The sequence below is a fragment of the Herpailurus yagouaroundi genome, unplaced genomic scaffold (assembly GCF_014898765.1).
Source record: "Herpailurus yagouaroundi ecotype Mexico unplaced genomic scaffold, PumYag 187, whole genome shotgun sequence".
Classification (NCBI taxonomy): Eukaryota; Metazoa; Chordata; class Mammalia; order Carnivora; family Felidae; genus Herpailurus; species Herpailurus yagouaroundi.
In genome coordinates, this window is record NW_024412418.1 from 33,129,307 (window position 1) to 33,150,560 (window position 21,254).

The 21,254-nt window shown below is 43.1% G+C and overlaps 1 protein-coding gene across 13 annotated transcripts in view; it reads left to right on the plus strand.

The window, feature by feature from the left end:
- Window positions 1–21,254, plus strand: part of PLEKHA7 (pleckstrin homology domain containing A7) — a 220,096-nt gene that overhangs the window by 156,769 nt on the left and 42,073 nt on the right. For all 13 annotated transcript variants that reach the window (XR_005796990.1, XM_040495709.1, XM_040495711.1 and 10 more), the window contains one exon: window positions 14,727–15,197. Coding sequence is in view for 12 of the 13 variants with exons in the window: in XM_040495709.1 (XP_040351643.1) it covers window positions 14,727–15,197 (471 nt within the window). In the remaining variant the exon portion in view is untranslated. The remainder of the gene's footprint in view (window positions 1–14,726; window positions 15,198–21,254) is intronic.

The window sequence follows — 21,254 nt, forward strand, 5'->3', positions numbered from 1 at the left end:
AAACCAGGAGTCAGATGCTTAACCAACTGAGCCACTCAGGTGCCCCAACATTGGTGTTTCTTTGCTACGTCTTATTCCTAGTGCACATGCTGGTTCCTAATGCTGTTTCTTAGTTTTTGTTTTTCATCCTTAAAAAAAACATGTATGTATGTATGTATATACATATACATATATGTATGTATATACACACATTTTAAATAAAATACAATAAATGAAATTTTTATTAAAAAAAATGCAAAGAGTAAAGACAAAATATCCTTAATCACCTTCCTAGGGTAATCTCTGTTATCAAGTTAATGGGCATCCTTTTTAACTTCACTTAAATTCATTTATATACATATGTGCACTTAAAGAAATATGTGTTCCTTTTGTGTTTTTTTAAAGCACGAATGATAACATCTTGAAAATCTTTATCAGTGTATGTGGATCAGCTTTACTTTGGACTGTTGTATATGGTGTTTTATAAGACCATAATGCTCCAAACCTTAATGGTTTATTTTTTCTCATCTTTTACCATTATAAATAGGCCTGCAATGAAAAACCTTCTACAAGCGTCTGCATGTGTGAGTCTTTCAAATTGCTGGGTCAAAATACAATGTATTTTTAATTTTAATTGATACACCAAGATGCAGTTTAAAGGAAGCTGTATAGTCCACTACCCACATCTTTGCCAGTAATTGATATTATCAAGATTTAAAATATTTTGCTGAGCTGCTGTGTAGTTAAATAGTATTTCAGTGTATGTCTCCACGATGCTGGGGATCTTTTCTGGTTTTTGGCTACTTGTATTTCCCCTCCACTGAACTGCCTCTACCTTTCCTCTGCCCGTTTTTCTGCTGAGTTGTTTGCCTTCTCTCGGTGCTTCCTTCCCTGTGTGCTGTGAGATCTCCTCAGGTTAGGATGTGGTTTAGTCCCTTGCAGAGGTTGCTTGCAGGCTGTCCACTCTTGTGGTTAACGGAACAGGATGCTGTTTGCCAGTCTTTAATATTCTGGCCTTTTTCCTGTTCTCTTTGATTTCTCAGACATCACCTGAGAGATTTCCTGAGCCTGTTTCTGAGTTCCCTGAGGCCCTGGGGTCCTGATGGCTGGGACTTTCCCATCTTCTTCTCCATCTTGGACTTTTAGTCTCTTTTAACTAAGGTTGTTTTCTTTTTCATGAAGATCATTCTTCTTGATGAAGTTATGGAACTCAATCTAGAAGTTAAAGAATTTGCCTTTATCAAATCTGCCCCAGGCAGAGATACTTTATCATCATCTGCCCCAGGCAGAGATACTTACATCTAATCATATTGTTTTAAAGCCCTCCCCTTCTTCATTTTAATTCTTTTTTATTTTTTTGTATGATCCCATTTATTTATTTATTTTTAAAATTTACATCCAAGTTAGCATATAGTGCAATAATGATTTCAGGAGTAGAATCCAGTGATTCATCCCCTACATATAACACCCAGTGCTCATCCCAACAAGTGTCTTCCTTAATGCCCCTTGCCCATTTAGCCATCCCCCCACCCACAATCCCTGCAGCAACCCTCAGTTTGTTCTCTGTATTTAAGAGTCTCTTATGTTTTGTCCCCCTTCCTGTTTTTATATTATTTTTGCTTCCCTTCCCTTATGTTCATCTGTTTTGTATCTTAAATTCCACATATGAGTGAAGTCATATATTTATCTTTCTCTAATTTCACTTAGCATAACACACTCTAGTTCCATCCATATTGTTGCAGATGGCAAGATTTCATTCTTTTTGATTGCCAAGTAATACTCCATTGCATATATAAACCACATCTTAATCCATTCATCTGTTGATGGACATTTGGGCTCTTTCCATACTTTGGCTATTGTTGGTAGTGTTGCTATAAACATTGGGGTGCATGGGCCCCTTCAAAACAGCACCTTTGGATAAATACCTAGTAGTCCAATTGCTGGGTTGAGGGTAATTATACTTTTAATATTTTGAGGAACCTCCATACTGTTTTCCAGAGTGAATGCACCAAGTTGCATTCCCACTGGCATGCAAAAGGGTTCCTCTTTCTCTGCATCCTTGCCAACATCTGTCGTTGCCTGAGTTGTTAATTGTAGCCATTCTGACTGGTGTGAGGTGGTATTTCATTGTGGTTTTGATTTGTATTTCCCTGATGATGAGTGAGATGTTGAGCATCTTCTTATGTGTCTGTTAGCCATCTAGATGTCTTCTTTGGAAAAGTGTCTATTCATGTCTTCTGCCCATTTCTTCACTGGATTATTTGTTTTTTGGGTGCTGAGTTTGATAAGTTCTTTATAGATTTTGGATACTAACCCTTTATTGATATGTTGTTTGTAAATATCTTCTCCCATTCTGTTGGTTGCCTTTGAGTTTTGCTGATTGTTTCCTTTGCCGTGCAGAAGCTTTTTATCTTGATGAGGTCCCAATAGTTCATTTTTGCTTTTGTTTCCCTTACCTCTGGAGACATGTTGAGTAAGAAGTTGCTGCGGCCAAGGTCAAAGAGGTTGTTGCCTGATTTTTCCTCTAGGATTTTGATAGCTTCCTATCTTATGTTTAGGTCTTTCATACCTTTTGAGTTTGTTTTTGTGTATGGTGTAAGAAAGTGGTCCAGGTTAATTTTTCTACATGTCGCTGTCCAGTTTTCCTAGCACCACTTGCTGAAGGGACTCTATTCCATTGGATATTCTTCCCTGCTTTGTCAAAGATTAGTTGGCTATGCATTTGTGGGTCCATTTCTGGTTTCTCTATTCTGTTCCATTGATCTAAGTGTCTTTTTTGGTGACAGTACCATATTGTGTTGATTATAGCTTTGTAATATGTCTTTAAGTCCAGAATTGTGATTCCAGGAGAGAGAGAATCTTGAGCAGGGTTCACACCCACCACAGAGCCTGATGTGCAGCTTGATCTTATAACTGTGAGATCATGACCTGACTCGAAATCAAGAGTTAGACACTTAAATGACTGAGCCACCCAAGTGCCCCTCATTTTAATTTTAAGAAAAAGAAAAAGTTTGTTTTTGTTTTGCTTTAAATAAACCATCTTCAGCTCCTTCCAGACTCTGCCCTTTTTGCCATCATTCCTGTGGGCCCATTCCACCATAGATCTGTGCTTGATTTTTGTGCACCAGCTTCCATTTCTTGTGCATGTCCTTTTATAACTTGAGCTCTGAGAGATGCCTGTGTTGTTATACTGGCTTCTTTATTATTAAAAAAAATTTTTTTTAATGTTTATTTTTGAGGGGGGTGAGGGGTATAAAGAGAAAGACGCAGAATCTGAAGCAGGCTCCAGGCTCTTAGCTGTTAGCACAGAGCCTGATGGCAGGGGTCGAACGCACAAACTGTGTGATCATGACCTGAGCTGAAGTCAAACGTTTAGCTGACTGAGCCACCCAGGCACCCCTGTACTGGCTTCTTTAGACCATCAATGGCAAATGAGTTCTTTCTTGTGTTCCATCTTTGTTCAGTTCATCAAGACTGACTAGGGCACTGGGTCAAAGATAACCTGAGAATGAAACCAAGTTTAACAGGAAGAAGTGTTGTGATTGAAAAGTGATGTCTTGCTTGAACCATTCAGGATTAATTTGCTACCTGAGATTTGGCCTTTTTTTTTTTTTTTTTTAACTTTTTCCTACCTAAAGATTTTATAATTAACTATCAGATTCTGGTTTGTGAGGGGCTCCATCCTTTATCTGTTGGGCTGCCTTCCTTCCCTTTTAGGGTCTCAGGTCATTGTATTGTCCCTAGTTTTTCTCTGAACTTGTAACATTTTTCTTATTCTCTTGATAAACTCTTAAAATCCCATAATCATGTTTGCCTAAGTTTCCTTCCTTAAAAAACAAAACAAGCCAAAAAATTTGTCCTACCTTCTGAGTCAGAATAAAGGCAGAATAATATTTCCTCTTAACTTTCTGAGAGATTATCAGCTAAGCAAATCCAGACTCACTAAATGTTCTTTCCCCAGAATAAGATGTTCAGACATTTGGTGAGTTAGAATTATTCATTAGGCAGTACTTAATCTTCCCTTTCCTTCAGTTTTGTGATCTGCATTGGAAAATCTCCATCTGTGTTAAGTGAGGGGCCCCGGTGGTCGCGTAAGGGTCTTGGTCTCTCCCCAACGTGATTCTCATCAGATGCTTCTGTCATTATCCATATAGGCAGATGCTTACATATGTGGTATAGTAGGACTCCTGATTGCAGGCAGCAGAAAATGCAGACAAATTTACCTTAGAAAGGGAGGAATTCGTTGGTTGCTTCACTGAAAAGTTCAGGATAGATCTAGCTTTAGAAACGCTGGGTTCAAGGCTCAGACAGTATCATTACAAGTCATTCTCTCAGGCTCTGGGGTCTGGCCACCCTTGGGTTGGATTCATTCTTCAGCTCCATGTGGAGGTTCCTGGCAGATCTAAGAAAGATCTTGTGGCAAAATAGCTGCAGTAGCCCTGGACTCCTGTCGTCTGGCTGAAGAAAGTCCAGCAGGAAAGAGCCAGAGTCTTGTCCAGAAACTCTTGTCCAGAGAGAGGCATTCTGATTAGACAGGCTTAGATAATATTTGAACCTTAAATCATGTACTGTGGACAAGGAATATACATGCTGATTGGCACCAATCCAGGATACATTCTTCACTTCTGAGAACCAGGCCACAGGGACTGCGGGCAAGGTAAGGGTGGATGCCCAAGAAATGTTAGGGCTATGGGCAGAGGAAGGAGAAATGACCCATTGGAATGGGACAAAGGTGGTGCAAGAAGCTAATGTCCAGGCCAGCTGATTGATTCACCCCCTCACTTCCTACTGTATTGGTTTCTTTTACCTTATGTTCTCCTCCCAGAGCTTAGTGTCTGAAGTCAGATAGACATGGGTTCAAATCCCATCTCTACTACTTTCTAGCTGTGTCACTTGTACAGATTGAGAATGCTTTTTAAACTTTTTCTTAACATTTATTTTTGAGAGACAGAGCACAAGTGGGGGAGGGACAGAGAGAGAGACAGAATCTAAAACAGGCTCCAAGCTGTCAGCACAGAGTTTGATGTGGGGCTCGAACCCACAGAACATGAGATCATGACCTGAGCTGAAGTCAGACACTTAATTGACTGAGCCACCCAGGTGCCCTGGGAATGCTTTTTAAACCTCAGTTCAATGGGTGGTGGGTATTGAGGAGGGCACCTTTTGGGATGAGCACTGAGTGTTGTATGGAAACCAATTTGACAATAAATTTCATATATTGAAAAAAAATAAACCTCAGTTCATAGGGCTATTACAAGTGTTAAGTTAAATACATGAATGTATAACGTGCTTACTTAATAGGATGCCTAAGATACTTTGTATTGGGTATGCTACCTTCCATAGGGTTTGGTTTGACAATGTCATTGGCCCTTTTTTCTTTACAACCACCCCAGTTTCATCGACCATCCCCTGGATCACATTGATGATGAGTCTTCTGTGAGCAAAATGCACTCTTCCTTGTCAGGATGTGCTCATCCCCTAGCAGGGTCACTGTGGTTCTGCTCTGCTCAGGCTCCTGCAGCACCATCCCTCCACCTGCCTCTCACCTCCTTCCTCCTCCAGCCTCTTCCTACATCATTACTCTGACCCAGGAGCAAAGTTGAGCACCCTCGCTTCAACTCCTTTCTTTATCCTTTTGTTTCCTACACAGGCTTCAGAGATCTTTGATAGAAATTCATTCATGTATTCTGTTTTTTTTTTAACGTTTATTCATTTTTTGAGAGACAGAGCGTGAATGGGGGAGGGGCAGAGAGAGAGGGAGGTGTAGGATCCAAAGCAAGCTTCAGGCTCAACTGACAGCACAGAGCCTGACTCGGGGCTCAAACTCACAAACCATGAGATCATGACCTGAGCCGAAGTTGGATGCTTAACCGGCTGAGCCACCCAGGCGCCCAATCATTCACGTGTTCTTAAGATCCCATCCCATACACTATAAGGGGCACCAAGCAGTGCTGCCAAATCCTGCTCTCTATCTCCTTCTGTTCATAATTTCTTCCCTCCATTTCCATGTTCTCCCACTTGCCAGACTTTGGACTGGTTTTTGATTCCCTACAGCCTCCTTGAAATCTGTCTTCCCAACTCTGCCATTGGACTGCTTTTTGTCTCTTGTCTAAGAATGTCTTGTCCTCTCCAATAAGCTAAAACACTAAGCAAGCAAGAGGTCAGCTTGCTTTCACAGCTCACAAAACTGACAAGCAGCTCAAATAGGAGGGCCTATCCGAAGACAACTTACCTCTTTTCTCAGTTTCCAAATTTCTCTGGTCTCTGTGTAACTGGTAGTCCTGTCTTTGGACTGTAGGAACTTATTGTCTAATCACCTTTGGAGTAAAAACCATTTTCCTTAGGGCATTTGAGCACTGTATGGGTTTAGTCCCTATTACACCTTTGGGCTCATGTCTCACCATTCCCCATTCTCTATGCCCCAGCCATACTGAACTTCTTGAATTGGGTGCATTTGTACTCATGCATTCATCTATTTAGTCTTTTATTCTACAAGTATTTATTGAGGGCATACTGTGCAGCAGATACTGTTAAAGATGCTGTGTTCAAAGAAAGAGGCAAAGTCCCATGCATTCTTGGGTAGGAGAGGTGGACATAGACCATAAACAGGTAAACAACAAGACAATTTTCTATCATGATCTATGCATGAAGGCAGTAAAATAGGGTGATGGGATGGGAGGGGCGAGGGGGCAGAGAGTAGCCACTTTTGTTTGGATGGTCAGGGAAGGCCTCTGTGGGAAGTATATGGAAGTGAGGCCTGATTGATATACGAAGGTTAAGGATGCAAAACTGAGGGGGAGTGCTTAAAACAGAAGGAATGGGCCCTTACAAACACCTTGTGGCAAGAAGGAGCTTGGTTTGTTGGGGAAACAGAAAGCTAGGGAGTGTGGCTGAATCTAAGGGAGCGAGGGGGAGAGTAGACTGTGATGGGATCCAGGTGAGAGATGGAGGTCCGTCTCATGAGGCACCAGGATCCATCTGGGCCTTGCTCATCTGCCTCTCCAGTCCTCACCGTTACTAGGAGAACTTCAGCACATACTTCAAGCCTTAGCCTAAATATTCCTTGACCCTTCAGTGTGTTAGATACCCCAGTTTGTAGAACTATGTCATTCCTTTTGCATAGGACTTTCATGTTCAAGCTATGTTGGCATGCTTTTTCTTTTTTTTTTAATGTTTTATTTATTTTTGAGACAGAGAGAGACAGAGCATGAGCAGGGGAGGGGCAGAGAGAGAAGGAAACACAGAATCTGAAGCAGGCTCCAGGCTCTGAGCTGTCAGCACAGAGCCCAACGCGGGGCTTGAACTCACAAACTGCAAGATCAAGGCATGCTTTTTCATTGTCACCCCTACTAGTCTGTAAACTTCTTGAAAATGGAACATAGTAAGCAGTTCGTTAATGAATGGGTGCACGCATGTTTAGCTGGCTGGGCAGGTGGGTGGAAGGATGGATGGATGAACAAAAGTTACAAAAACTCTACCTGTAAATTGTTCAAATAAAGATTTGGGATGTCAGGGGGGAGTCAGACAACTGTTGTGGGATTGGTGTGTGGGGAACCAACCTGCTCAGAAATAGCCCATACATTGCTGGCTGTTTGTAGTCTCTTCAGAGAACTAAATATTTGGCTTTCCAAACGCTGATGACTTTGAGTAAAGTGTAGCAGGAACACCTAAGATTGGACAAGCCCCTTGGATCCTGAGCAGAAGTAATTTGTGGACACGTTTTCAGTCAGGTGCAGGGCTTTGGGGTCAGATCAGATGGGATTTAATCCTGTGTATGTCACTGGTTGCATGATTCAAGGCAAGTGGGTTAACCTCTTTCAGCTTCACTTTTATTACCTGTAATGAGAGAATAATAATATCCCTAGCCTTGGAGGACTTTACAATGAGAAGAAGAGGTAATCTATTTAATTTGCTTAGCTCAGGGGTTTGCATTTAGTTAGTGCTCAGTGATCACTGTTGCTGCCATTGTTCCTATTCTTCAGTAGAGAAACTTACTGTAGGTAATCTGGTACTTACTGACTGCCCTCAGCCTCTCTGGGCTTGACAGTACTGGCCTTGCAGGATTGTTGTAGGGATTAGGGGTGGTCTAATCTCTAGTTCCTGGCACATATGAGGACCATACCAGCATATGGTAATAATAACCAAACATTAGCCACAAAAAAATGAATGACCCAAAACTGTGGCTGCCATAGGGAGATGGAAGGTGAGTGAACTTGGCCAGAACTCCAGATGGGTTGGGTTGAACTGTGATGGTTGAGCATGACTTCCTCAGTAGAAAGAAGAAGGAAGGATTCTCTAGGCAGAAATGAACAAAGTGAGGGGACCCAGAGTAACCAGACTTCCTTTGGTTTGTCAATCCTTAAAACTTCACAAGGGACTTTGCCAGTAGCCACCTCTTTGAGGCAAGAGGCATCCCAGCTTGGCAGTCTGGTGTTGCCTTTTTTTTTCTTTAGCTTTGCTCTTCTTTAGGGTGGGACAGTGTGGAGAATTGGAGAGTGTGTCTTCAGAGCTGTCAGGCCCTCTATTGTTAATTTAGAGCAGAGCCTGAGAGGGAGCCAGATATCTGCCCCAACCTGCCCTCCCAGGGGGACTGCCCTAGTTAACTCTGGGGGATAGAAGAAACAGACTCCTGTCTGCCATTTCTCTCCAGCCATTTCCTTCCTCAAATGTTAGGAATTTAAGTGAGCAAGCCTGCCATAGGCTCCCAGCATACTTTGTGCCCCTTTCTCTTCAGTCTTTTGTACAAGTCTATGGAGAGTGCCTAGGGTCAGTTCTGACTTTGAGCCCACTGCCCTCCTGAGACCGGGGTCAGTGCTCAGGGCTTAGCATCAGTCAACACAGGCTGCACTGGTTTCTTTATCCAGGGCAGGACTTCTGCCACCTGACCTGGCTCAGACTAAACTCTCTAAGAATATCGGTGGCCTGGCCCTTGTTCTTGGGCTCCTGGTTGGGTCATTTAGGTGTGGTGAGTAGGGAGATATCCTCCAATGGAATTGTGACAGAATGGCTGTATCTGCCCCTGGACCAAAGTCCAACCAAGGCCCTATAAGCAGTCATTCCTCTTCCCACCCAAGTCTTTGAGATTTAATGTGTGTGGTGTGTGCGTGTATTTAGCATTAAGACAGAGGGAAATGTTAGTTCTTATTTCCAGGTGAGATAAAAGGGTTTAGAGGCAGAATAAAATAATAATAAGTCCTTGGTGTGATCTGTTAACTTCCAAGTTCTTGTGAAGAAAAGGAATAAGAAAGAAGTATCCCCAGACTGAGGTGAGTGCTTTTCCCACTTGCAGGAGGAAACAAGAATTTGCTCTAAACAGACAAGTAGCATTGCTGTGATGTGCTGAAAATGGAGGGACCCAATCCCTGCTAATGATGTTTAGCCCCTTCTAACAGTTAGGGATTGTGTTTGGTGGCTAGTGACAGAACGGCCTAACTTAGGATGGCAAAATCAAGTTGGGTTTCACATAACGGGAATCCAGAGGTAGTTAGTCTAGGCTGGTGTAATAGCTCCCTGGTGCCATCAGGGACCTGGGCTCTTTCTCACTTTCTACCCAGATTTTAGCAGGTGGCTTTTATTCTTATTTTTGTCACCTTCCAATGCAACATAGAGTCTAAGTTCCAGGCAGGAAGAAGGGAAGGGTTAGCTAAGTCAGCTAAGTGTGACTTTTTAAAAAGACTTTCCCGGAAGACCCACCCAGCAATTTCTGTGTACATCTTTTAACATCTTATTGGCTACATCTAAGTCACATGATCACCCTTAGCTCCAAGGGAGGTTGGGAAATGGGAGTTTTTTCCTAGATACATTACCACTTAGAAAAAATTGAGTCAGGGACGAGGGAGAGAATAGATGTAGTCAACAGATTTGTATTTGAGGGCATGCTGTTTGCCAGGCACTATGCTGTGCTCTTTCTGTGCACTCTCTCCTTTAGTCCTCACAACAGCCCAGAGAAGCAGTGGTTGTTGTCCCCATTTTACAGATAAGAAACTGGAAACCAGAGAGGTCACAGACTTGCTCAAGGTCACCCAGCTTGCATTGGGTGGAACCACCTCTTGAATCTGGGTCTGACTGGCTCTTAACCTTATGCTCTCTGGCTTTGACGCATTTGGCCAAATTGGTCACTGAATGCCAAGAATTCCGTTTTTGAATAGTCACTGAGTCTGGGTACTCACAATGATAGTAATGAACTGCACTGGAAAGGCTTGTGTCATCTTAGCTAAACCTGTGTGCCCTGTATGGCCATCTTGTCTGAGTGACACAGTCATTGAGGGCTGAGGGGTGCTTCATTCTTTCCCATCATTGTGCTAACTGAGCATTGTAAATCTATTTTGAGACAGGTCTCCTGATTTGAGAAGTTGTGGGTTAAATTGTAGGGAATATAGGGAGACAGGGAGAAAACAAGAAAACATTTTTTCCTTAAATCCTATAACTTCATTAAGTTAACTGTTTAATAAGTCAGTTAAGGTGGAGGAGTAGAGGACATTACCTTCACCTTTTTTACCTGCAGCCATAGCCTGAATATTTGGGGCACAAAGCATCTTATGTAAGTCCTAGCAGTTAGAGACCAGGAGCTGTTCATAATCCCAAGTTTGAGGGTCTAGAAGGCTGCCAGGTAGCTAGCAGACTTCCATTCTTTTAGCCACCCTCTTAAGGTTTGTTTTGCAGTAAATGGTGGTATTAATCTGAGAAAAGGATTTGTCATTGTCTATCAACTTTATTATCAGGAAGTACTGGCATATGTCAGGGTGTGTCCATCATATGTGCACACACAGTAAAGACTAAAGTTTATAGTTATAAATTGAGCTCCAAGGTTAAAAAGACTGGAAACCTCCATGGTTTTGGGTCAGTTAATGAGAACAGGATTAAATGTGGTTACCATGATTAAATTGGGCTTTAGGGTTGTCTGGCTTTGATGGCAGAGACTGTTTTTTGTGCTATTTTCTTATCTCTCCAAGTGCCTGCCCCAGTGGAGATAGATAGTTGCTCAGTAAATACATGGAGGTTGATAAAGAAAGGAAAATCCCCCTGCCGTTTGGTTGGGCTGAGGCATCATACCCACAGTCTTTGGTTTCTGGAGTTGAGAAAAACCCCTTTTCCTTTCAGTTCTAATATCATAACATGTAGGTGGCATGTTTGTTTTACAGCCTGGTTTTTGTGACAAAGCACTGTTATCTTTGGGGTGGAAATAACAAGGGGGTACAGTTACTTAGATCTCACAGCTGGAGTGACCAGGTTATCAAGCTTCGGTGACTTGCCTGGGGTCTGACCCAGAGGACGGCCAGAGCTCTAGTCCTCTAGGCAGCAGCCTTAGCAAAGCCTGCATGGGTGGTTTCCCGAGTTTGAGAAACAGTAAAGAAGATAAAGACCAACTCAGGCAACCCGAAGGCTACTGGCTGGAGTTACACTGATGCAGTTATGGAGGATTAGAGGAAGAAAGGAAAGACAGAGTTAAAGCCTATAATGTACCCTGTAGAACACAGTGGTCCCTGAATGAATGCAGAGTAAGAATTGCTTTTTCTTAAAGAGTAATCCCCAAATATTTCCCATGTGTTCCTACTACTGGAGCTTACAGACCAACTGAACGTTAGGAATGGAAGGGCCCTCAGAGATCACAATCTAAATATGTCATTATAAAATGATGTAATAGGACTTCTTTGGCAAAGAGTAACAGAGACCAAACTCAAACTGGCTTGAGTGAGAAAGAGAATTTATGGGTTCACAACCAGAAAGTCCAAGGATATATCTGGTTTAGTTATGGTTAAAACTCAGAGCTCAGGTTAAATTTTTAGGATTCTTTCTCTCCATCTGCTTTCCTTGGTGTTGGTTTCATTCTCAAATAGCTGATTCCCATATAGTTATAGCAGCTCAAGACCAGCTCCAACCAAAGTCCCAGAACTAACTCTGACAGGCCTGGAATAGTGTCAACCCCTGAACTGATTACTGAGACTTGGAGCCTCAGCTGGATAGGGACTAGTAGAGTCAGTAACACCCAAACCACATGGATCAAAAGTGGGGAAGGTGGTCCCCAAATGGAAATTGAAATGCTGAAATTGATTTTTATTTTTAAACAAAGCTTTGTGTCTTCATGGTTAAGTCAGGAGAGTGCCTGGGCAGTAAGATTTGTGATTGCTTTTCTTAATTACTTTACATTGACATTTTAACTGTCTCCCAGACTGGATCGATTCTGCCCTGAGTCTGTGCTTGGTAATTGGTAGCTGAGGTTCTTAGGTCATTGCAAGGATGCCTGGGGTCTGGCCACCAAGATGTAAATGCAGCAGCATTTCCATTGTATGCTTTCAGGTGAAAATGAGAGAGCCCTCTGGCTTGGTCATTTGAGGAGTGATGGATCTCCTGGCCAGGACTTTTTTTTACTTTCCTTTTTTTAAAAAACAATTTTTTTGAGAGAGAGAGAGAGAGAGAGAGAGAGAGAGCGCGCGCGAGCAAGCACATGAGTAGGGGAGGGGCAGAGGGAGATGGAGAGAGAGAGAATCTTAAGCAGGCTCACATCCAGCATGGAGCCCGACATGGGACTCCATCTCACAACTGTGAGATCATGACCTAAGCCAAAATCAAGAGTTAGACACTTGAACCACCCAGGTGCCCCTCTTTTTCAAATTTTTATTTAAATTCTTGTTAGTTAACATACAGTGTAAAATTGGTTTCAGCAGAATTCAGTGATTCGTTAGTTAAATACAACAGCTAGCACTCATCACAAGTGTCCACAAGTACATCAACAAGTGTCCTCCCTAATCCCCATCACTCATCTAACCCATCCACCCACCCTCCTCTCCTCCAGCAACCCTCACTTTGTTCTCTATCATTAAGAGTCTCTTGTGGTTACTTCTCTTTCTTCTCCTTCCCTGCCTTCCCATATGTTCATCTGTTTTGTTTCTTAACTTCCACACATGACTGAAATCATACAGTATTTGTCTTTCTCTGACTTACTTATTTTGCTTAGCATAATACACTCTAGCTCTGTGCACATTGTTGGGAGTGGCAAGGTTTCATTCTTTTTGATGGCTGAGTAATATTCCATTGTATATATACCACATCTTCTTTCTCCATCCATCAGTCCATGAACATTTCGGCTCTCTCCAAAGCTTGGCTATTAATTCATAATGCTGCTGTAAACACTGGGGTGCATGTACCCCTTCGAATCTGTATTTTTGTATCCTTTGGGTAAATACCTAGTCGTGCATATGCTGGATCCTAGGGTAGTTCTATTTTTAACTTTTTGAGGAATCCGCATACTGTTCTCCTGAGTGGATGCACCAGTTTACATTTCTACCAACAGTACAACAGTGCACGACTAGGGGAGGGGCAGAGGGAGAGAGAGAATCTTAAGCAGGCTGTCCTGCTTAAGGAGGGGGTTCCTCTTTCTCACATCACCAACACCTGTTGTTTCTTGTGTTGTTAATTTTAGTCATTCTGACAGGTACAAGGTAGTATCTCATCATTGTTTATATTTGTATTTCCCTGATGATGAGCTATGTTGAGCATCTTTTCATGTGTCTGTTAGCCATCTGGATGTCTTCTTTGGAAAAGTATCTATTCATGTCTTTAAGGCTGGGATCTTTTTTCCAGGGATACTGGCTGCCCCATCCAAGGGTCCTTGGCAATTTTTTGGTCCTGCTGGGCTGGGGTGTGTTCTCCTTTCTCCCTAATCTAAATTCTGCAAAGCTTATGGAGCTGCTGCTATGTCCCTGGTACCAGGTAATTGGGATGCAGACATAACTAGGATCCTGACCCAAGGAAGGCAGGGAGAAAGGCAGCTTGCAATAGGAGACAGGCCATGAAAGGGGAGTCCTTCTCTGTGCCTCAGAAGTTCTTCCTGTAGACTCCGTTCATGTCCTGACCTATGGCCCCCACCCCATTCTCCTTTATAGTTTCTAGGTCTGCACATATGTAGGCCATGGACATACATATGGAGAGGCAATAGAAAGCACATGGGCTCTGCAGCCTGGTTGGGATTAAGCCACTCTTAATCCCACTCTTTCCCAGCAGTATGGTCTTGGACAAATCATTTATCTTCTCTGTGCCTTAGTTTCCTTGTCTCTAAAATCTGACTGTTTAGAGGATTGTTAGGTCAGCATTCTTATGGGTTCCTGTTTGAGAAATAGGTAAGAGATTACATAAAGAGGTTGCTGTGCCTATTTACTCACCATCTTGGAAGAATGTTAATTATGCTGCTAATTGTCCTTTGGGCTGTGCTAGATGCCAGTGGGAGAGATACTGGGCTTAGGAGCCTTCTATCCAAGCTGGACTGCTCCAGACAGATAAATGGACAAAGAGCAAAAGAGAAAAGGAATAAGATCATTTATTTGTTCAGTAGTATTTATAAAGCATGTACTCTACACCAGTCATTGGACAGAAGTTCTAGGCATATCATAATTGGCCAGAAGGGCCTCTGGTCTGAGGGACCTCATAGTCCACTTGGGTGTTAGATGAGTGAACACACAATTATGGTCCAGTGTATTAGTATGACATGGAATCAGCAAAGTTCCCAGTCTAGACTGGGGATATGTGTCTGGGGTGGCTTCCTGGAGGAAGTGACATGTAGGCCAGGTCCCAAAGCACTAGAAGTCAGGCATGAAGAATGAAGGACTAGGTGTGAAAGATGTTCCAGGCAGAGGGAATAGTCCATGCAAAGGCCTGGAGGAAATTTGAGTGTAAAGTGTATTGTTCTTTGGGGAGTCTTGGCTGCCACTGGTGCTGTCTGGAATGGACTGAATGTGCCTCTTTCATTGCAGGGACATGGAGAAGGTGGAGCGGCAGGCGGTCCCCCAGGCCAATCACACAGAGTCCTGTCGAGAGTGTGGCCGTGTGGGACCTGGACATGCAAGGGATTGTCCTCACCGCAGCCATGAGGATTCCTTTGGCTTTGAGAGGCGGGAGCAAGAGGAAGAACGTTACCGTTCCCAGAGGGACCCACTGGAGGGCAAGCGGGACAGGAGCAAGGCCAGGTCCCCGTACTCACCAGCTGAGGAGGATGCCTTGTTCGTGGATTTACCTGGTGGCCTGAGAGGCCAGCAAGCACAGCCCCAGCGGGCAGAGAAGAACGGAGTGCTGCCCACCACATATGGCCCAGGAGAGCAGAATGGGACCAGCGGGTATCAGCGGGCCTTTCCTCCCAGGAACAACCCTGAAAAGCACAGCCAGAGGAAGAGCAGCCTGGCCCAGGTGGAGCACTGGGCAAAAGCCCAGAAAGGGGACGGCAGGAGGTCAGTAATAGACTCAGGATGGCTGCTACTAATGAGTGTAATAATGTAATAACGGTAGCCATCATTTACCCAGCACGTGCTGGGTAAATGCTGGCCTTAAACTCTCCACCTCCATTAGCTCCATAAATTCCTGTAACAACCCTGCAAGGAGGGGATGATGTCCCCAGTTTGTACTGGGGACAAAGAAACTGGGGCTTGGAGAAGAGAAGGAGCCTGCCCAGGGCACATGGATAAGTGGCAGAGCCAGAGTGCAGACCCGGGTCTATGAACCTGCCAAGTCTGTATGAGATTATATCAGGTGGCTTCTCTGTTCCCTAACAAGTGTGTCTGGAGACAGTCAGCATGTAGATAGTAACTGATCTCTTACTCTGCTACTTCTCTACATCCGGGAAATATTTGTAGAGTAAATACAGATCCATTTTTAATTGCAGACACACAGAGAGGTGCTTAGGCACTGTTGACAGGAGGCTTTATCATACCTATTCCTTCAAGAATCAGTTTTAATGATTCAGAGGGCATGCATCTTTTGCTATTTGCAAAGCACTGTTTGTATTTTATTATAATTTTAGATTAATAAGGGCACTTTTCTGAATGTGAAAAATTCAGGGTGACCTGGCTTCCCCATTTTGTCCTCCTTATGAAGACAGTAAATTGTGTCACCATCCCCAGGCTTCAAAAACAAACCACTGACTGCAGAAGAGTTAGCAAGGCCCTCATGCATTCAGAAAGCTCCTCAGGGACTAGAGGGGCTGCAGTGATGTGTCACAGCTCAGGCCAAGTCTGCCACAGACTTATCTGCCTGTGATAAACATACTCTAAAATGCCTCACTGCATTCTCCCTGTTGGTGGGGCCCAGACTTTCCCCTGTGGACTGTTGTGGCAGGAGTGCTCCCAAGGGAATAGCTTAGGCCTCCTTCTAGGTGTGTGGGTGTTGTGTGCATGTGTAGGTAGCGTAACCTCTTTAATCTGGTCTCGGTGGGCAGTTTGTGAGGGTAGATGGTGGAGAAATTACAATGGAAATCCCCCAAGGAATTGGTAGACATTATTGTGGAACAGACTAGGAAAAGGAAGTCCTTTTGTGTTGTAGCTCTCTTCTCATTCCCACCTGGGACTGGCCAGGTGTCAGTTCCATTTGTTCAAATTTTGTGTCTTATTAAAAACAGAAAGCTACTTCCCAAGGACACGGAGGTGGGAAGCTTCTATTCTTGGTGCTGGGCTAGATAGACGCCCCCCTGGGAGGTGATTTTAAATGCCCTCCCTGCTGAGCGAGGTTGGAAAGTTAGCAGGCATTGCATCGTCCAGGTCCTCCTACTCTTTGGTAAAAAAAAAAAAATTGGATTTTATTTGAAACAGCAGTAGGGGAGCCACTGGAAGGTTTAAAACAGGTGACTGATGTGATCTGATTAATGATTCAGAAAGAAAAACCCAGGAAAGATGCTGTTGTAATGGTCTAGGATGGTAACAGTGGAAATAGAAAGAAAGAGAAAGATTTGAGATACATTTTGGAGGTTGAAACAGCAAAGCTTGTCAGTGATTTGGATGCCCAGGTTGAGAGAAAAGGAGGAACAAGGATGATCCCTAGAGTTTTGACTTGAACAGCCAGGTGGTTACTGAGATGGGGAAGGCTTAGGAGCAAGATCAGGGAGGTGTCAGTGTTCCCATTTTGGTAACCCTGTTTGAGAAGCCTATTAGCTATCCAGAGGGAGATGTCAGGTAGGCAGTTCGGTATGGATTGTGGTGTTGAAACCCGGTTGGGAGTAGTCAGCACATAAATGGTACCTCAACACTAAGAAGTTAGCAGCAGAAGGGGGATCCGGCAGAGGCAACAGGTGTGGTTAGAGAGAAGCTACTCATGGTAAGTTAGCTATTTCCTCTTGCATGCTGCAACTGCTAAGAACTGAAGTAAATATGGGGCAGGTTAGGGGAGGTAAAGGCAGGAGAAGCTAGAGATAGTGGCAGATAGGAAAGATAAGGATTTAGCCCAGATGAGCCTGTATATCTTGCTAAAGATTTTGGGTTTAGTCTTGGAGGCCTGTGAAAGCCATCAATGGTTTGAAGAGTACTGGCAAGAAAGAGGCATCAGGATCACCAGGGGAGATTTTCTAGCTGAGATGGTCCTTACTACATCCCAGTTCTAATACAGCAGGTCCATATATATGGTGAAGAAATCAGCCACGTGATTCTGATGTGCCCCAATCAAAGTGAGAATGGTAGTTTTAGTTTCCCCTTACTCTTATAATATTTTTTTTATTAAAGCAGTATATGCACATAGTTTAAGGATTTAAGTAGTATGACCCCCATCCATCCCTACTTTTGATTTTTGTCCCTTTGAGGCAACCACTTTCAGTTCTTTCAGTAGTTTTCCCAATTTACCTGAAATCAAATAAGATACTTACATTGCTCTTTCTTGATTTTTCAATTTTAGTTATCAATCGACATTCTACTCTAGAAGATAAAGATTGAAGTGTCTTATACCCCACTCTGCCTTTCCAATAGACATACACTTACCTGTATCCTAGCTTCGCAATATAGCATAATTTTTCTAGTCAGTTTTTATATTATGACAATATAAATATTCACAGCTGGGCCATATAGTATACTATTATTTCATTTGTACAATTTTTGTTTTCTGGTGTTGATAATTTTCATGCTTATAGTTTGCTGTGTTTTTTTTTAAGTGTTTATTTTGAGAAAGTGTGAATGGGGAAGGAGCTGAGAGAGGGACAGAGAGAGAGAGAGAATCCCAAAGCAGCCTCTATACTGCCAGTACAGAGCCTGATGTGGGGCTCAAACTCATGAACTGTGAAATCATGACCTGAGCTGTAGTCGGACGCTTAACCAACTGAGCCATCCAAGCATCTCAAGTTTTCTTCATTTTCTTTGCACCAGTTACTAATTCATCACCAAATTCATAGTTAGTTCCATGTGTAAATCTCCCTTTGTTCAGTACCTCCAAATCAGTAAACCACTCACAAAAAAAAAAAAAAAAAATTAAAATACCAAAGGATAAATAATGAAAGATAAGTGTCCTTCTACTTTATTTCAGAAACCTACTTTCAGTCCCTAAAGACCAACCACTGTATTAAGAAAAAGAAACCCTGTCCTTCACCTTGCTTTTTTCACTTAATGTGTCAGTGTATGTGCAAGTCTATATGTAGATATTTGACTATCTCTTTCCATATCAGCACATATAGACATATATCATTAATTTGGAGTAAGCAGAGTATTCCATTGTATGGATCTGCAGTGATATTTATACCATCTCCTACTGATGGACAGTGAGGTTGGTTACAAACATTTGCTGTTATAAACTATGCTGCAGTGCATATCCCTGTCCATTGTCTCTGCATATCAGTGCATGTGTACTTAAAGAACAGATGACTTTCAGTGGAGTGACTGGGTCAAAGGATACATGCCATTTTAATTATGGTAGTTATTACAAAATTGTCCTCCAACAATGCTGTTTCAGTTTATACCTCACCCAAAGTGTCCTTATCTGTCCATCTCCATATTGGCACTGGGAACTACTGTTTCAAATTAACTCCTTGCTCTGATGACACTATGGCAGCGTTTAAGATGGAGAAGAGCCTGAAAGAGAAAATGATTGAGTGTAAGCTGGTCCTACCTTGGGTAGGAGACGGGGAGGACCCAAACCGAAGCAGTGAAGATGCTGAGGATTGTGAAGACGGTTGGGAGGATACACAGATGTTGAGGTTGGGTAGGTATAAGAGTTGGTAAACTGCTTCATCGAGGCCTGGAAGGTAAGGAGGGCCACAGGTAGAGTTAACGTTAACAAGTTTGGCTTGGCAAGTAAGTAGATGTGGTACAGCCTGGATGTGAGGTGTTGTAACAACACTCCCCTCCTCACCCATACCCCTATGTGACTCTAATGTGCAGCCAGGCTTGAGAACCCTAGCTCAGAGTGAGCCATAGCAGAGGGCCAAAGGCAGAATGAGGAGGACTTCCAGCCTAAGGGGTGGACAAAAGCAGTCTCCATGAAGGAGGTGAGCAGGAGACAGGTGATGGAGGGAGTTTCATTTTGAAGGAGTCTGGTTTGTGCTGTGAATGAGGACTTCTCCTTGGCGGGTGGTGCCTTCCCACAAAGCTGGGAGGCACTGAAAGAGTATCTGGAACCTAAGGTCTCTGATCAGTCACTGGGGCTTTTGATTCCACTGAGATTCCTTTTATTTTATGTTATGTTATGTTATGTTATGTTATGTTATGTTATGTTATGTTATGTTATGTTATGTTATGTTATTATTTTATTTTATTTTATTATTTTATTTTATTTTATTTATTTTATTATTAGAGAGAGAGGATACAAGTGAGTGAGGGGCAGAGAGAGAGGGAGAAGAAGCAGGACTCACCCTAGGAAAGGCTTGAACTCACAAACCTTGAGATCATGACCTAAGCTGAAGTCAGTTGCTTAAGTGACTGAGCCACCCAGGCTGAGCCCCTCCACTGAGCTTCTGGATGAGCTTGCATGGGTAGACCTGATCTGCCCTTCTCAGTGGAGCTAGGACCTTCAAGTTAGGTCAGGAGGCAGAATACTACGAGAGGAAGACAGGAAGAACCCAGAAATGTGGCCTGGCCGGCGAGAAACTCTTTGTGGCAGGGGCACAGAAAGGACTTTCAAAAGCTGTGTGACTGATATGCAGTTGTAAGTTGTTGGTTGACCTGTCTCTACATAACTGCTTCTGGCAGCCCACAAACCTATGTTATTCTGCTACACACAATGGCCGGTACTTGGGGCCGGAGGGGCACACAGGAGAGCTAAAAAATAAGTGAGTTGCAAGGAGATGACAGGGTTGGGGAAAGCGTCGAACTGTCCTTAGATATGAGCTGGGAGTTTGAGCCTTTCTTATCTATGGGGCAAGGTGACATCAGGTCTGTAGATGAAAACAATTCATTGGCCTTGAAGGTCATTGAGCACACAGCGAGAGAAACTTCAGTCTAGTGATGGAAGTGGATCTCAATGGGCTGAAAGGTGAAAAGTGAGGAATTGAAGACACCCTTTTGAGAAGAAAGCTGTTAGTCTCTGACCACGTGAAGTGCACAGTCTCTGATCATTCACTTGTATCTGGAAAGGACTGCATCTTGCATTCCCCGAGTTGTTTTCCTTAAAGGTATATTTGTAATCTCTTACAGTCAAGTGATAAGTAGATCTGGCTGCTTAATAAAAAAGCCTCCTCCATTTGAAAATATAGAAGAGGGATGTCTGTGCTTTATATGATTCAGACTGTACTAATCTTGTTAGATTGAGCACATTAGACATTGCAAGGAGGGTTATTTGGACTGTAATATGATCTCATATTTGTGGCTCTAGACCACACAAGAAATTATTTCTAACTGTTCTTTTAGTACTTGGAGATACGTATTATTGTGTTTCACATCATTAAACTCCTTTAGAATGATGTCTTTCGAGGATAAGCTGATGTACCCTTAGAATTCTACATTCTAAGAGATTGTTGTGAAATTCTAGCCTTGCATTTTTTTCTGGGTATTTAAAGTAATTTACATACCCATAAAATAAAAAGGCAGGGGTGGGGGTGGTATCAGGGACTCAGATATTACAATAAGGAACAGAGTCAAAAGTGAAAGTCTTGCACAGTTGATGTGGAGGTTAGGGCGAGGAATGTCTGTTGCATAAGTAATTGGTTATGAAAAGTGATTTTACATTTCGATATTACCACTTTGTAGTGGCTGTATCAGAATATCCTCTTTAGTGCCTTTTGGAACAGGGAGGCCCCATGGCACAGAGCAGGGTAATGAGGGCAGGAGACCTTGAGCTTTCTTTTTGGGTAAGGCTGGGTTTGGGGGCCGGCAAATGGATCTGCTGTTGGGGGCAGCGCTGCTCTGGGTGCTCTTGCCTATTTCAGGCAGGATCTTTACCTTTCCTTACAAACCTACCTCCTGCAACCCTCACTCCACCCTTGGTTAGTTACCTTGATTTGGCCTCTGGAGCTCACCATTGCACTGAGGTCTTTGGGGTTGCCCCCAAATGGCCAACCCTGGGGAGTGGGGGTGGGGGGATGATAGTGCATAAGCAGAGCCCAT